The sequence below is a fragment of the Dryobates pubescens genome, chromosome 10 (assembly GCF_014839835.1).
Source record: "Dryobates pubescens isolate bDryPub1 chromosome 10, bDryPub1.pri, whole genome shotgun sequence".
Classification (NCBI taxonomy): domain Eukaryota; kingdom Metazoa; phylum Chordata; class Aves; order Piciformes; family Picidae; genus Dryobates; species Dryobates pubescens.
In genome coordinates, this window is record NC_071621.1 from 32,875,211 (window position 1) to 32,892,810 (window position 17,600).

Consider the following 17,600-nt stretch of genomic DNA (forward strand, 5'->3'; position numbering starts at 1 on the left):
ATTGGAATGTGCTGCCTAGGGAGGTGGTGGAGTCACCATCACTGGAGGTGTTTAGGAAGAGACTGGATGGGGTGCTTGGTGCCATGGTTTAGTTGATTAGATGGTGTTGGGTGACAGGTTGGACTGGATAATCTTGAAGGTCTTTTCCAAGCTGGTTTATTCTATTCTATTCTCTTCTATTATTTTCTATTCTATTCTATGCTATTCTATTCTATTCTATTCTGTTCTGTTCTGTTCAGTTCTGTTTGATTCTATTTGATTCTGTACTCTGCATTGTTTTCCATCAGAGTTCAGAACTGTTGCTTTGGAAAGCACATCTCAGGAAGCTTCAGTTTAAGGATGCTCTTGTTGTGTATTCTCAGCAGGAGAGCTTTGATCTTAGTATGTGCCTCTCTGACAGTCACATGTTGTGCCCATTTGCATTCAAGTGTTTGGCCTCAGTGATGTGGGGTTTCTGTAGTTATTGTTCTTGTGTGTCATTTTGTCTTTCTTCATTAAGTATTTTGTTCAGGTTGCCTACTCCCTCATCCCCTCCTGCAGAAAAAGTAGCACATAAAAACTGGGGGTTTCATGATGTTTGCTTTGCTTGGGTTTATTGCTTGAGGAACATTTCCATGTTATGTCATCATCCCTCTTTTTCTTTGAGGTTGTTATTCAGAAGCAGCACAAATTTCTTTAATCTCAGTTAATTATAGGGAGAGTGGATCCTGTGAGGAGGAAAGAACACCTAGATAAATGACAGTGGGAAAAGCTGGGGGAAAGTAGAGAATGAGCTGAAAATTGACAAGATAAAAAAATGCAGTAATATCCTATAGAATTTTAATTAGTGTTCATAATCAAGAAGAAAAGGCACAGACTGTTTTATTCTACTTCCATTAGATCTGTTCAAAAGTAATAGCTTTGCAAATGCAGCACCAGTGTTGTCCTGACCTTACCATGACAACATCAGGCAGATTCAGGTCTGGAATCATAGAATCAGTCAGGGTTGGAAGGGACCACAAGGATCATCTAGTTCCAACCCCCCTGCCATGGGCAGGGACACCCCACACTAGATCAGGCTGGCCAGAGCCTCAGCCAGCCTGGGCTTAAACACCTCCAGGGACAGGGCCTCAACCACCTCCCTGGACAACCCATTCCAGGGCTTCACCACTCTCATGGTGAAGAACTTCTTCCTCACAGCCAGCCTGAATCTCCCCACCTCCAGCTTCATTCCATTCCCCCTAGTCCTATCACTACCTGAGATCCTGAGAAGTCCCTCCCCAGCCTTCTTGTAGGCCCCCTTTAGATACTGGAAGGCCACCATTAGGTCACCTCAGAGCCTTCTCCTCTCCAGGCTGAACAGCCCCAACTCTTTAAGTCCATCCTCACAGGAAGATGGCTGCATTCACACAGCATCCTCCTAAGCTCAATGTCCTTCAGAAAGATGTCCCTCAGCATGTTGGTTGTGGGGTTGTGGGGGGGAGGGGGACGTTTTTTGTGGAAATAGTGGCCTTTGACAATAAATGTTCCACACTTAGCTACTTCACTTGGCACTGCTCCATGCAATCTTATCAGTCCTGGTCTCCACAAACTTAGGGAATAGAATAGAATACAATACAATACACCAGGTTGGAAGAGACCTTTGAGATCATTAAGTCCAACCTATCATCCAACACCATCTAATCAACTAAACCATGGCACCAAGCACCCCATCCAGTCTCTTTCTAAACACCTCCAATGATGGTGACTCCACCACCTCCCTGGGCAGCACATTCCAATGGCCAGTCACTCTTTCTATGAAGAACTGCTTCCAAACATCCTGGCACAGCTTGAGACTGTGTCCTCTTGTTCTGGTGCTGGTTGCCTGGCAGAAGAGACCAACCCCCTCCTGGCTACAACCTCCCTTCAGGTAGTTGTAGACAGCAAGAAGGTCTCCCCTGAGCCTCCTCTTCTCCAGGCTAAGCAGCCCAGCTCCCTCAGCCTCTCCTCACAGGGCTGTGCTTGAGACCTCTCCCCAGCCTCGTTGCCCCTCTCTGGACACATTCAAGTGTTCAATGTCCTTCTTAAACTGAGGGGCCCAGAACTGGACACAGGACTCAAGGTGTGGCCTAACCAGTGCTGAGCACAGGGCAGAATGACTTCCCTGCTCCTGCTGGCCACACTATTCCTGATGCAGGCCAGGATGCCATTGGCCTTCTTGGCCACCTGGGCACACTGCTGGCTCATGTTCAGCCTACTGTCAACCAGTCCCCCCAGGTCTCTTTCTGCCTGGCTGATAATGGTAATGCCAAAGTAGAACAAGTCCTTATGTGTGTGACCCCTGGCAGGAGTCTTCACCATTCATGCTTACTGCCTTTCTTACTGCAATATAAGTTAGAGCACCTGAGGCATTTAAGAGCAAGAGCTCCATAAAGACCTCAGAATAGTCTTTGCCCAGGTACATCAGTGGAGGCTCTTTGCTGGTGTCTCTCTGAACCAGGGAAGCATCTGTCCAGAAGGTGTAAGCTGAGGTTGCTCCAAGTCAAAAGTGCCACTCTGCCTGTGTAGCTGGCTGGAGACCTGGGAGGAAATTCTAACCCTGTTGAAGTCAACTGGAGTTTTGCCATGGACTCGGATGGAGCCAACATTCCTGTTCGGATGCAGAGGTTTCACAATAACCTCCTGTGTGGAACTTTCGAGGCCTGCATGTTATTTTCATTACAAACAAGCAGCATCTCTCTGAAAGGGAGACCCTCACATGTACGTTGTGCCAGGAGGTGACATTAAAAGTTCATCACAGTGCACATGGTAAAGTACTAATAAGCCATCCCTGAAGTCTAGGGGGAAATGCCTGAGGTGAACAAATCCCCTTTTGGATGTGTGCTGGGTTGAAGTTTCCCCCGAGCATTAACTCAGCCAGACCAACTCACTCAGAAGCAAACGAAGCTGCCTTTACAAGCAAAAACTACACTCTGCAATGGAATGCACTGAATATGTACACAATATACAGGATTAGCAATATTATACAGATACTTACAATTAGCAAATAACATGGAAACCCACCCTGGTCCAGAAGACCAGGGAAGCTGCGCCACTGCCCCCACAAAGCCTCCTGCACCTCCCTGTACCAGAGAGAGAAAAGAGTTGAGAGATGGGTTGGATGCAATGATCTCAAAGGTCTCTTCCAACCTGCTCTATTCTATTCTATTCTATTCTATTCTATTCTATTCCATTCTGTTCCATTCTATTCCATTCTTCTATTCTATTCTATTCCAAAGCAGTGTTAGGCTGATCTCAAAGGCCAGCCAGAAGCCCTGTTATCTCCCAGGTGAAGCAAAAGCAGCCCAGGTCAGAAGAGAAAAGGAATGGGAACGGAAGTGAAAGGTGAAGAATTGTTATGATACAGCTCCTTTTACCCCAGATTTTTACCCAATGAGTTTGATTAGAATAATGGTTTAGTTGATTAGGTAGTTTTGGATGATGGGTTGGACACGATGATCTCAAAGGTCTCTTCCAACCTGGTCTATTCTATTCTATTCTATTCTATTCTATTCTAAGCTTTTGGTTTCCTTTTCATAGTGTCATAGTATCAGTCAGGGTTGGAAGGGACCACAAGGATCATCTAGTTCCAACCCCCCTGCCATGGGCAGGGACACCCCACACAGATCAGGCTGGCCAGAGCCTCAGCCAGCCTGGTCTCAAACACCTCCAGGGACAGGGCCTCAACCACCTCCCTGGACAACCCATTCCAGGGCTTCACCACTCTCATGGTGAAGAACTTCCTCCTCACGTCCAGTCTGAATCTCCCCACCTCCAGCTTCATTCCATTCCCCCTAGTCCTATCACTACCTGAGATCCTGAGAAGTCCCTCCCCAGCCTTCTTGGAGCCCCCTTCAGATACTGGAAGGCCACAATGAGGTCATCTCAGAGCCTTCTCTTCTCCAGACTGAACAGCCCCAACTCCTTCACACCCAGCAGTGATTTATTTATACTCTTCTGCTTCTCTGCTCAAAATCTGCAGCTAAATTTTAAAGGCATAGGCTAGAACCACCAGGGGATGTTTCTGCTGCCTATCCAGCAATCAAGATGCACAGCTGGGGGGGTAGGGGGTTGTCATTAGTTTTGCAGCATGCGCAGGCATTCCGCATTTGCCGTGCTCAGAGATGGAGACAAGACGCTCGTCTGTGCGCTTGGCTGGGGGAAAAGACGTCTCTGTGTGTCCGGACACGGGCCCTGGTCTAGCACAGACAGGAAATCTGCCAGACTGCCTCGGCGGGAGGCTGCTCCAACACGTGCAGCAAGCAACAAGAAATGTCTTAATGATTAATCACTGTCAACCTTTGTTCTCCTTAAAGACTTGATTGTTGGACGAGGCTCGGGATGAGGCGCTGTTCCTGGGTCTGCTGCTGTGTGATTGTGCAAGTGCTGACTCTGAGCCTTGCACCCTGCAAGATGCAGCTCCCACTTTGCCCAAGTTTAAGGAGTTAGGGGTGGGAATGTTGTTATAAGAGTGCCTGCTAGCTAAAGGGCTGGGCAGCTTTCTGGCAAGGGATTACAGTGAGGCTACAAATAAACCGCTAACTGCAAAGCAGTTCACAGGGCTCTGAGGGCTGAGCATCTTCCTTGTTGGCTCTGAAAAGGCAAAGTACTATGAAAGGTTTCTGTTGGGAGCTACACAACTGACTATGAGACAAAGTCTGTTGCTTGTTGTTTCACAACAATTGTGGAGTTTGGATCCTTTGAGGACCAGATCCCTTCAGTTTTACCTAGGAGATTGTACACAGTGTCCTTGTCTACTACTTCTATGTATCAACTTTTGCAGCACTGAGTAGCTGGAGAATTACCTCTTTCTGAAAGTAGTTCTGGGGTCTACTTAAATTTCAGTGTGTCCAAAAAACCCTGACTAAAAAGTCTGGTCTCCTTGGACCTCCCAGTGAGAGCTGCAGCAGTTGAGTGTGCTGAAATACTTACCCACTGCATCCTGAGTATCTGCTGCAGCACTTGATATCCAAACCTGCCACTCCGATGAGTGACTCACAGCCACGAGGCTGCAGGAATCAGGTGTGTGCTCCCTACTGTCGTGATGATTCCCATGTGAAGGGATTCAGCTGTATTTCCTCTTCAAGCTCTGTCACTCGTTTTGTTGGAGGAGTGACACAGCATTTGCTTCCCTTCTCTGGTTGGATGAAGGCACAATTATTTCTGGCAGACAGCCTGGGCTTGTGAAATTGCAAATGCTAGTGTCCATGATTCCTTATGTATGTGCTTTGGAAACATGATTGGCCCTGAAGCTTTGTCTTGAGAGATCCAATATCTACAGGAGAAGAATACAGAAGATAGTTCCCTGTGGCTAAGCCAACTTGGAATGGAATGGAATGGAATGGAATGGAATGGAATGGAATGGAATGGAATGGAATGGAATGGAATGGAACAACAGTACAACACTGCACCAAGGGATGAGCCATCAGTAAGGAGTTTGTGCTCAGAAGAGATACAGGTGCTGAAGTGACCTCCCCCTTGCAGGCACCCTCCATTACACAAGCCCTTTGAATGCCCAGAAAATCAGTGCTTAACTCCTATATAGGATAGAATCAGATAGAATAGAATCGGATAGGATAGGATAGGATAGGATTGGATTGAATTGAATTGAATTACCCAGATTGGAAAAGACCTTTGAGATCATTGAGTCCAACCTATCATCCAACACCATCTAATCAACTAAACCATACACAAGCACCCCATCCAGTCTCTTCCTAAACACCTCCAGGGGTGGTGACTCCACCACCTCCCTGGGCAGCCCATTCCAATGGCCAATCTCTCTTGCTGGGAAGAACTTCTTCTGAACATCCAGCCTAAACTTCTCCTGGCACAGCTTGAGACTGTGTCCTCTTGTTCTGGTGATGGTTGCCTGGCAGAAGAGACCAGCCCCCACCTGGCTACAACCTCCCTTCAGGTAGTTGTAGAGAGCAAGAAGGTCTCTCCTGAGCCTCCTCTTCTCCAGGCTAAGCAACCCCAGCTCCCTCAGCCTCTCCTCACAGGGCTGTGCTCCAAACCCCTCCCCAGCTTTGTTGCCCTTCTCTGGACACCTTCCAGCAACTCAACATCTTTGCTGAACTGAGGGGCCCAGACAAATTTCTGAGGGGAAATATTTTGCAGTTTTCACCCAGCTGTATCTCTGGGCACCAGGCACAGCAAAACCACCTCTTGGAGTCCGGCTTTTCGAATGCTGTTTACACATGTGAAAGCGATCTTGCTGGAATGCATAAAACTATTCTCCAGCAATGAGAAATTCGGCTATGTAGCAGCATCTTCTGCATGATTAACTCAAGAAGCTTTTAGATCACTCTATACAACATCCTTAGAAAGTGGTCTGCTAGTGCTTGGCACATCAAGGGGTGTTCACACTCCTCCAGGCATCTTACTCAAGTGTGACTAGGAGTGTTCTAAAATGAGAAGTGTAAGGGAATGTTCTTACCATCTAATCTGGGCTCGTAACTTAATTGTCTAAATTAGGCATCTAAAGCCTAATTATGCAGCCACATCCCTCAGTATAGCAAAGGGAGAGCTCCAGGAGGCAGTTTAGAGAGAATCTGATCTAGGTAGGCACCTGAACTTAGAGATTCATTTTTATGCTCTATGTTCCAGATATGAAAAAAAAGGTTGAATGACGTTAAGGTGCTCAGGAAGATGCTGCTTTTCACCCCCATTGGTCTGAACAAGCAATAAGGAAAGGGAGAATCAGTCTGGCTCTGTTTCTGCCCATCTTTCCAGCTCTCATACGTAGATCAGATGCTCAGCTGTTGCAGATCAGCATAACCACAGGAACTACTCGGGGCTCTCACAGTGTACACTGGCACAGAAAGCAGCCCTCTGTGCTCCAGTCAAGAGTGGGAGTTATTCCTAAAAATGAGAAGAGTCTTTAACTTTCACTATAGCTAAATGTGGTCTCCCTGACAGTCACTCTGACATGGTCTTGTAACTTTCTTCTCTTGCCTGAGGCAAGGGCATAAGCAGGCAGTGCCTGGAGTTCCGATGGCCGTGGAAGCCTCAACGTTTGGCAGGAAGGGCTGTTCCTGCTTGTGTTACATCTAGTAGGAAAGAGATGTCTCAGAAGGGGACTTGCAGGTGCTATGATGGGCTGTTCAAGAGGAGCACCCTGTGCCCTGAGGCTTCCTCAAGTTGCAAGAGATTGGCTTTTCTCAGTAAGCCTGGTACTACCCCGTGCCTGGTGCCAGGGGCTGCTAGAGAACCTCAGTTTCTGGTTGTAGAAAGCAGCATGCCAGCTGAGGCACTGGAAGTTCACACCAGGGGGCCATGGGGGGTCTGGGCTTTGCCACCAGCCTAAGAAACAAAGTGGCAGGACTTCACTGAGCCTTTCCTTGGAGTCCTTCTCCTCCTCCAAGGAGGTGTCCAAGGTGATTTGCAGTCAAAGCATAATGCCCTTGAGAAGCTCATAGGGTCAGTACAGCCACTGGTCCCTGAAGAAATCCACAGAGGTGCCTTGATCTCCACCACCCTCTCTCTAAGTAGTCTGTGATGCCAACTAACACAACTGAATCAAATTGGTTATGAGTGGGAACATCATGCACAGGTTCAGTGACCAGACAAAAAAAAATCCTTGCTCAGCTCTTCCTCCAGAAGCAGTTTTTGGTGGGGCAGGCATCCATTGCTGAGCAGCCTTCCCTGAACTGATCTGAAGCTTTTTCTTCTATTCCTGTTATTCTTTGTTTCTTTTTAAGCCAGAACTAGCACAAAAGGAGAGCAGAAATCAGTGCTGCCACTCCTGACCTGGCACTAGCCATAGAATGAGCTGCCTCACAGAGGAAGAGGGAGGTGGGAAAATTCACCCTGTCCTTTCAAGGGAAGGTGTGCAAGAAGCAGAAGCCCATCCTGTGATACAGATGCCAGTGTTCCTGGCTGGGAAGCAAACAGCTTCTGTGGGCATTGTGGTTTGGTAAAAAATTAACCATTGTTTCACTTCTGTCCCAACAAAATTATTCATCAATTCAAGGCATTTCCAGGAAAAAGAGGGGAAAGGTTTGCACATCTTTTTCCAGCCAGGTGTTCCTAAACTGCTTCTGAACTATGAATGCAGAATCACAACCTTGCAAAAGACTTTCAGAGACTCCCAGCAAGCTTTGGAGAGAAAGAGAGAAGACAAAAGGGAGAAAGGTGCTGATGGCCCAGGGTCCTGCCAGCTCTCTGCTTTTTCTGGCCAGCAGGAGCAGGGAAGTCATTGTGCCCTGTACTCAGCACTGGTTAGGCCACACCTTGAGTTTTCTGTCCAGTTCTGGACCCCTCAGGTTAAGAAAGATGTTGAGTTGCTGGAAGGTGTCCAGAGAAGGGCAGCAAAGCTGGGAGGGGTTCGGAGCACAGCCCTGTGAGGAGAGGCTGAGGGAGCTGGGGTTGCTTAGCCTGGAGAAGAGGAGGCTCAGGGCAGACCTTCTTGCTCTCTACAACTACCTGAAGGGAGGTTGTAGCCAGGTGGGGGTTGGTCTCTTCTCCCAGGCAACCATCACCAGAACAAGAGGACACAGTCTCAAGCTGTGCCAGGGGAGGTTTAGGCTCGAGGTGAGGAGAAGGTTCTTCCCAGAAAGAGAGATTGGCCATTGGAATGTGCTGCCCAGGGAGGTGGTGGAGTCCCTGTCCCTGGAGGTGTTCAAAAAAGGATTGGAGGTAGCACTTGAAGCCATGGTTTAGTTAGTCCTGAGGTGTTGGGTGATAGTTTGGACTTGATGATCTCTGGGGTCTTTCCTAACCTTATTGTTTCTAAGATTCTATGAAACTGGCTCTTTTCTAAGGTCCTATTTGCCAAGCAGCTGTGCCAAATGATACTACAGAGGACCTTTCTTTGATAGGTATCATGAATGGACACTATAGAGTTTATCTTAACACAAAAGCCCTCCCCGTGGCTTACACGGGCGGGCAGGGAATAAGGGAGAGCTAAAGCTGGGCTTTGCCATTTGGCTTTGCAGTTTAGAATAGAATATAATAAACCAGGTTGGAAGAGACCTTCAAGATCATCATGTCCAACCCATCATCCAACACCACCCAACCAACTAAACCATGCAACCAAGCACCCTATCCAGTCTCCTCCTTTTCATGCGGGACCGTGGAAGCCCATCGCGGGGAGCCCGCGTTATCTGTGCAGGAGCACAGCAGATGAATGCTATTAATGGCTGTAGCATGTGGCAGGGTTCAGGCTGGAGATGCCTTTTGAGTGTAGAAGTCGAAGCCAATTTCTTGTAACATATTTTTCTTTTCAAAATATTTTAAGGAAGACAAAAAGCTTTGCGCAACAACTTGGCAAGCGGCGCTGGTGGGAGGAGGCAGTTTCTATCTTGCAGCTAACATAAGGGCTGAAAAATGTGGCAGTGCCGAGCAAGCCTGGATTCCTTCTGCAACTGGGATGTAATTGTGTAAGAGCCCAATAAATTTTGAAGGGTGGGTTGGTTACACCGCCTTGGGGGCTGCAGGTGGCTCCAGAAGAAAAGCATGGGGTTTATTCCACTCGAAGTCATCGAATGCTTTAGCTAGCTGCTCACTCGTGGAGTCCCATCTGAAAACCACAGAGCTGTTTTAAAATAGAAATACCCATAGCAGTCATTGTTTCTTCCATGCCAGATGGTGGGAAGATAAGTTGGATTACTTTGTAGTATACAGCATACAGAATTAACCAGGTTGGAAGAGACCTTTGATATCACCCAGTCCAACCTATCACCCAACACCATCTAATTGACTAAACCATGGCACCAAGCACCCCATCCAGTCTCTTCCTAAACACCTCCACTGATGGTGACTCCACCACCTCCCTGGGCAGCACATTCCAATGGCCACTCACTCTTTCTGGGAAGAATTTCTTCCTAACATCCAGCCTAAACTTCCCCTGGCACAGCTTGAGACTGTGTCCTCTTGTCCTGGTGATGGTTGCCTGGGAGAAGAGACCAACCCCCACCTGGCTACAACCTTCCTTCAGGTAGTTGTAGAGGGCAAGAAGGTCTCCCCTGAGCCTCCTCTCCTGGCTACAACCTTCCTTCAGGTAGTTGTAGAGGGCAAGAAGGTCTCCCCTGAGCCTCCTCTCCTCCAGCCTAAGCAACCCCAGCTCCCTCAGCCTCTCCTCACAGGGTTGTGCTCGAGGCCTCTCCCCAGCTTTGTTGCCCTTCTCTGGACACATTCAAGTGTCTCAATATGCTTCTTAAATTGAGGGGCCCAGAACTCAACACAGACAGAAATCATATTGCTGCCAAGGGAAACTATAGCTAAAAGAAAATGAGTAGCATGTTGTCGTTGCTACATTGCTACAGGTGTTCAGGAGACTTGATGGGGTGCTTGGTGCCATGGGTTAGTTGTTTAGGTGGTGTTGGATTGGTTGAGGGGTTGGACGTGATGATCTTGAAGGTCTCTTCCAACCTGGTTTATTCTATGTATTCTATTCTATGTCATCCCATGTTCGTTCTCATCCTGTATGTGCCTAGTTTGAGTTCCCAAGTACCTTCCCCAATGCCTTCTGGCATGATATTTTTTGCTATCCCTTCGTCTTGAAGCTGCACACAGGGAAGAGGAAGCACCATCATAAAAACCAGGGAGAACCTAAAGCACTTTTCCAAGTCCTGTGCAGTTACACACTTGTTCTACCAAGGGAGTTGATAAATTCTAAACCCATTTAATCCTGCTAATAATGGGAGTCAATCAGCAGTCTCTGAGATTATTCCTGTCAGGTTGTAATGTGGTGGGTTGAAGTTTCACTCCCAACATTAACTTTGCCAGACCAGCTCAGTTAGAAGCAAATGAAGCTGTATTTACAAGCAAATGGAATGCAAAGAAAATGTACAAAATATACAGGATCTACAATATTATGCAGCACTGGTTAGGCCACACCTTGAGTCCTGTGTCCAGTTCTGGGCTCCTCAGTTTAGGAAAGATGTTGAGCTGCTGGAAGGTGTCCAGAGAAGGGCAACAAAGCTGGGGAGGGGTTTGGAGCACAGCCCTGTGAGGAGAGTGTGAGGGAGCTGGGGCTGCTTAGCCTGGAGGAGAGGAGGCTCAGGGCAGACCTTATTGCTATCTACAACTACCTGAAGGGAGGTTGTAGCCAGGTGAGGGCTAGTCTCTTCTCCCAGGCAACCAGCACCAGAACAAGAGGACACAGTCTCAAGCTGTGACAAGGGAAGTTTAGGCTGGATGTTAGGAAGAAATTCTTCATAGAAAGAGAGATTGGCCATTGGAATGTGCTGCTCAGGGAGGTGGTGGAATCACCATCACTGGAGGTGATTAGGAAGAGACTGGATGGGGCACTTAGTGCCATGGTTTAATTGATGAGATGGTGTTGGATGATAGGTTGGACTCGATGATCTCAAAGGTCTTTTCCCACCTGGTTAATTCTATTCTATTCAGATATTTAGAACTAGTAAACAGCATAAGGACCTCCCTAGCCAAGGACCAGGGGAAGCTACCAGCTTCTCCCTCCTTTACCGCCCCTGTACAAAAGGGACAAGAGAAAGGAGCAGAGAAGTTAGACTTAGCCCAGGGCAACCAGAGCACGCAGATTATCTCTCCTGAGCAAAGCAAAACCAGCCAGAGATCAGAAGAGAGGAGAAAAGGGAAGAATTGTTATGGTACAGCTCCTCTTACTCCAGATATTTACCCAAGGAATTTGTTTAGAAGAATCTTTTGTTTTCCTTTTCACCCCCAGTAGTGACTTAGTTATCTTTTTCTACTTTTCTGCTCGAAATCTGTAGCTAAATTTTAAAGGCAGAGCCTGAAACCACCCCGCAGGTGAATGAAAATGGCCACATCCAGTAACAATCTACCACTGCTGTCTTTTCTAAGCATAGATGCCACTTCTAGCAATGAGTCTGTAACTCCTCACTGCTGCTTGCCAGATGGTGGGAGCCAGCAGATGCCGAGTTTGTTCCCTTGTGGTCAAGCAAGCTGCTGTACAGCCTGATGCAAATTTCCTGAAAGATCCCCAGGACAGCTCCCTTCCTTCTGTTAACATTTCCCAAGCTTCTGGTACCACATGGAGGCTTTCCACTGGAACCACCTGGCACCTTGTCAGAGCCTTCCACGAGCGACAAAGTTACTCAATCCTCTTAGGTTGTCGAAGCCTTCATCCAGGTCACTTGTTCTGAGAGTCTGTGGGCTGTGTCCTCTACTTGAGCTAATCACACAAAAAAAAGATGATTTCCTTTTCTTGATGCTTGTTATTATTTTCAGCCTTCCTGACCCATTTCTTCTGTTTCAGGATCAACACTCTGTGGTAGGCCAGGGAGCTGGCCCTACTCCAAGCTCCAGTTCTTGCTCGAATCCAAACACTGGAAGTGGTTACATGAACTCATCCCAGCAATCAATGTTGAATCAGCAACTGATGGAAAAGAAACAGGCTCTGCAACGACAAATGATGGAGCAAAAACAACTCCTTCTACAGCAGCAGATGTTGGCAGCAGAAGCTGTAAGTTTCCTAATTCCTTATTTTACAGGGAAAGGATTATCACAAAAGCAACTGGAAAGTAATCTAAGTGTTGGAAAGGCCCCAAAACTTTGAGGTCATTTTGCCAACACCTAGGAGCTCTAGAGTGTGCCCCCTGTTATTCAACACTTTGCTAAGCTCTTTTGAAACCTTCTTCAGTTTATATAAAACAACTCCAGAATCCAAGCTACTGTGGTTTTGTTATGAGAACAAGCTAAGAATATGCTTGATTTGAGGCACATGAATATTGTCAGTGGTTTTCTTTGTAAAATAAGCTAAAGTTCACTGCTGTTCTACTTCAGCCACAGAGGAAAGTTGACTTCCAGGCTCTGCAACCTAGGCTGCAAGGTATAAAGCACCTGTGTGCAAACAAGGATCAGGTACATTGATGTAGTGTTCAACACAAGTTTGTGTGCTTGGCTGGCATCATTCACCTGTCTTTCTTTCTGGTTTTGTTTTTGCACTTCCAAATACTTGCAGCCAGTTCTCTCCCTTGGTAACTGAGAAACCAGTTGGTAGTTTCTGGTCATTTTATGAGCTGTGGAGGTTGTGGGCTTGTTGGCAGTGGTAAGCACTAGAGCCCACTGATACAGTTCCACTAAACGAGCATTGCCATCGATACTGCACGAACTGAGCCATCTGAAAGTGCTTCATGGCCCATCATCCATGGCCAGTGCAGTGAGAGAGAGTCCCAGCTGCCCACAGCATCCTTGGATTCACTGTTCCTTGGAGTACTGCTTGCAAAAGCACAGCAAAGAGAAAGGTCCTAGAAGAGGAGCTGAGTGTGGCATGGCCTTGAGGCAGGCAGAGAACAATGTGGGTGCCCTGTGACAATGAGGGAAGGGTTGCAGGGATGATTCTGGAGAAGAATGGAGGTGACAGCACAACCTCCTTTGCTTTTTCCAGCAGACCCTAGGCCTGTAACTTATTTATCTCAACCTGCAACTCTCAGCCTACAGGGCAGACCTGTACATGCTGGCCTGATATTTTGAATCCCAAACTTTCTATTCTCTGAATCACAGAAACTTTCAGGTTGGAAAAGACCCTCAGGATCACCAAGTCCAACCAATCACCCTGCTGTAGAAGGTTCACCCCTAATCTATAACCCCAAACACGACATCCAAATGACCTTTAAACACCTGCGGGGTTGGTGACTCAACCACCTCCCTGGGCAGCACATCCCAATGCCTGACCACTCTTTCCATGAAAAAATTCTTCCTAATGTCCAGTCTAAACCTCTCAATCACAGCTTGAGGCCATTGCCTCTTGTTCTATCACTAATTACCTGTGAGAAGAGACCAGCACCAGCCTCTCTACCAGCCTTCCTTTCAGGTAGTTGTAGAGAGCAGTGAGATCTCCCCTCAGCATCCTCCTTTTCAAACTCAACATCCCCAGTCCTTCAGCTGTTCTTCATAAGATTTATTCTCCAGGCCCCTCACCAGCTTCATTGCCCTCCTCTGCACCAAGCTGCACCAAGGGGGCAGGAGTTGATCTGCTGGAGGGTAGAGAGGATCTGCAGAGGGACCTCGACGGGCTGGACAGATGGGCAGAGTCCAAGGGCAGGAGACTGAACACATCCAAGTGTCGGGTTCTGCACATTGGCCACAGCAACCCCATGCAGAGCTACAGAGGTCCCTCTCTGTCTGGCCGCTCTCCAGCCACTCTGACCCCAGCATCATCTAGTTCCAACCCCCCTGCCATGGGCAGGGACACCTCACACTAGATCAGGCTGGCCAGAGCCTCAGCCAGCCTGGGCTTAAACACCTCCAGGGACAGGGCCTCAACCACCTCCCTGGACAACCCATTCCAGGGCTTCACCACTCTCATGGGGAAGAACTTCCTCCTCACGTCCAGCCTGAATCTCCCCACCTCCAGCTTCATTCCATTCCCCCTAGTCCTATCCCTGCCTGAGATCCTGAGAAGTCCCTCCCCAGCCTTCTTGTAGCCCCCTTCAGATACTGGAAGGCCACAATTAGGTCACCTCGGAGCCTTCTCTTCTCCAGACTGAACAGCCCCAACTCCTTCAGTCTGTCCTCATAGGAGAGGTGCTCCAGCCCTCACTCCCAGAGTGCATTATGGAAATGCCAAAATATCACAAGCAAGGCTCTTTATCCAGTGCTTTGAAGTGGCAGAAGACAAACAAGCCAAACCAGAACAGAACAAAACAGATCTTTTTTTAACGAGGGGGTCCATTTGCATGCTCTTTTCAGACAGAAGAGCCCCAAATAACTGTAATGGAATTCCATCACCGACCAAGGCCTGACTCATACTGACATGCCAACTTGCCATTCTGGCAGCTGATCACAAAACCCAAGCACACTGCAGAAAAGGAGTGAAGCCTGCCCACCAGCTGCCCAGTAAACACAACTCTGGGTGGCACATGTGCACCAGCAGTGACTTAGCAGTGTCTGAGGTGGTCAAACACAGGCTTTCCTACCATGGGCCACGTAGCCTGAGAAGTCTTCCTCATGGCACCCTGCTGGCATGTCTGGTGAGGAGAGATGCAAGGGAGGACAAAGCAAAGGTTTTGCTGATTTTTGTTGGAGCTCCTCTGGTGCAGGAAGAAGGAGACAGTTAAGGATGGGCTTTGCTATAGATGGGGATGGCAAGGTGAAATCCTCTTTGCCAGTTGTGGACTCTGGGAGTGCTGCATGAGTGAAGCACACTAATGCCCACTGATGCAGATCTGGACCCTTGCTGCTCCCCAGCTGCATCCTGGCTGTATGTTTGGGTTAGACTTGAGTGTTTGCTTTGTCCCTGTGCTTTCTCTGAAAGCAAAGCCAGGTGCATAGACAGAGAGGGAGCCACGAGGAACCATCAGGCCCATCTGACTGATAAGCAGTCCCTGACGGTGTGAACATGAGATGTGTTGTACTGCAGTGCAGTTCTCAGAGGCTGAGAAACTCTCCATGGTTTTAAGGAAAGTTAGGCCAGAAACAAACACAATGCAACCAGCAGAAAGGCTTCCAGACAGACTGAAGTGGGTGATGGCAGTGTCATAGATGTCCCTCCTATGGACCAGACAGGGTGGCAGGAAGGAGCACTTCAGCTTTGTACATAATGAGAAAAGAAAGAATTGGGCAAAACACAGGGCCAGAAAAGCAGAAAGAAAAGAAAAGCAAATCAATACATTTCTAATCTAATCTTCTAGGAGAAAATAACTCCACAAGATCAACTGAACAGGCACTTGACAAGACCACCACCAGATTATAAAGACCAAAGAAGGAACGTGGTCAACATGCAACAAGGGAACCAATATCCTGGTAAGTGCCTATGGACTGAGTGAAACTGTTTCTTTCCTTCCAGCCAGAAGACAATCCAGAAGAGCCATGCATCCACTGATGACCAGGGTCTGATATTTTGGGCATCCACTTATATCATCACAGAGGCAGCAGGTGGTGGCTGCTGCCCTCCTGTGCTATTTACCTTACTGACCCCCACCACTGAGAAGTGCTGTTGTATGATCTGGAGAATCAGCTAGTAGTTCATCCAGGCTGATGCTGCATCTCTCAGATATGGGGGAAGAAGGGGCTATCACCCCTCTCAGTAGTACTGTCTGGGGCAGATGGGCACCTAAATAGTTGAATCAGAGGTGTCCTCTTGACTACATAACATCACTCCATTCAGATGCATCTCTCAAGTAGGTGGTACATCCTGCTTCAGAGACCAAGATCAGAACCATCCTTCCCTATGACTGGCAGCTTGTGTACAGCATGAGGACCCTCATACTAGTTTTCAAATACATGATGTAACACCATCTCAGTTTTTGGCATGTTAAATGTGGTACAGTCATGGCCTCATGGCTGCTCTAAAAGCAGCATTTCAACAGATCAGTCAAACAGTAGGGTAAAAGCCCCTCCTTTCTGTCAGAACTGCCCAGGGCAGAAAATGCCCAAGACTTCAGGACTAGTCCTTGGTTTCATCTCTTGTGCCCTCACCTTGTTGGAGAGTCTACTTTGGGGACTACAGGACTGCTTGTTCAGCTTTTCATGCTGTTCACCTTGCTGGTTAGCTGCGTCCTGCCCTAAGACCAAAGACAGTGTAAGGAAAAGATCATAAAACCACAGAATCATAGAATGGTTTGGGTTAGAAGGGACCTCCAAAGGTCATCTGATCCAACCCACCTGCAGTCAACGGGGACATCCTCCACTAGATCAGGTTGCCCATAGCCTTTGTCGAGCCTGACCCTGACTATCTCCAGGGATGAGGCCTCAATTCCCTCCCTTGGCAACCTGTTTCAGTGCACCCTCATGGTAAAGAACTTGTTCCTAACATCCAATCTAAATCTGGGAAGAGAGAGGGATTATGGAGAAATGTAGCAGATGGGATCAAAGGATATTCTTTATAGTGCAAAGCATCTGTACCTTTAAGTATCAAGAGGAATCTCTGCCTTCTACTGTGTCTGTGTGTTCAACACACTGAGGCAATAAAAGATGTTTTGAGTTGTTTGATTTTCTGTAACTGTTGGGCCCACAAATTCAGCAACAGCTCTGAGTCATTCCTTCCTACCTGTCCTTTGGAGGAAAATATTTTCAGTTTCTATCACAATTGTAACAAGGTTCCATGTGTAGCTTGCTCCCTTGCTACCTGCTGGCCAGCAGCCCTGCTGTGTGCAGAAGAGCTGTGCAGGCAATGTTCGTGTAGCCCTTTTTGGTTTGTTTACAAGTTGAGCAGCAATAAGCTTGCTGCAGGACATTGCTGGAATGGAATGGAATGGAATGGAATGGAATGGAATGGAATGGAATGGAATGGAATGGAATGGAATGGAATAGAATAGAATAGAATAGAATAGAATAGAGTAGAGTAGAATAGAATAGAATAGAATAGAATAGAATAGAATAGAATAGAATAGAATAGAATAGAATAGAATTAACCAGGCTGGAAAAGACCTTCAAGATCATCCAGCACCATCTAATCAACTAAACCATGGCACCAAGTGCCTCATCCAGTCTCTTCTTAAACACCTCCAGTGATGGTGACTCCACCACCTCCCTGGGCAGCACATTCCAGTGGCCAATCTCTCTTTCTGTGAAGAACTTCTTCCTAACATCCAGCCTAAACTTCCCCTGGCGCAGCTTGAGACTGTGTCCTCTTGTTCTGCTGCTGGTTGCCTGGGAGAAGAGACCAACCCCCTCCTGGCTACAGCCTCCCTTCAGGTAGTTGTAGACAGCAAGAA

At 47.6% G+C, this 17,600-nt stretch overlaps 1 protein-coding gene across 1 annotated transcript in view; it reads left to right on the forward strand.

Moving 5' to 3' along the window:
* Nucleotides 1-17,600, forward strand: part of MAML2 (mastermind like transcriptional coactivator 2) — a 261,439-nt gene that overhangs the window by 235,830 nt on the left and 8,009 nt on the right. Inside the window, exons 3-4 of the mRNA XM_054164918.1 lie at nucleotides 12,200-12,406; nucleotides 15,576-15,687. Coding sequence (XP_054020893.1) covers nucleotides 12,200-12,406; nucleotides 15,576-15,687 — 319 coding nt within the window. The remainder of the gene's footprint in view (nucleotides 1-12,199; nucleotides 12,407-15,575; nucleotides 15,688-17,600) is intronic.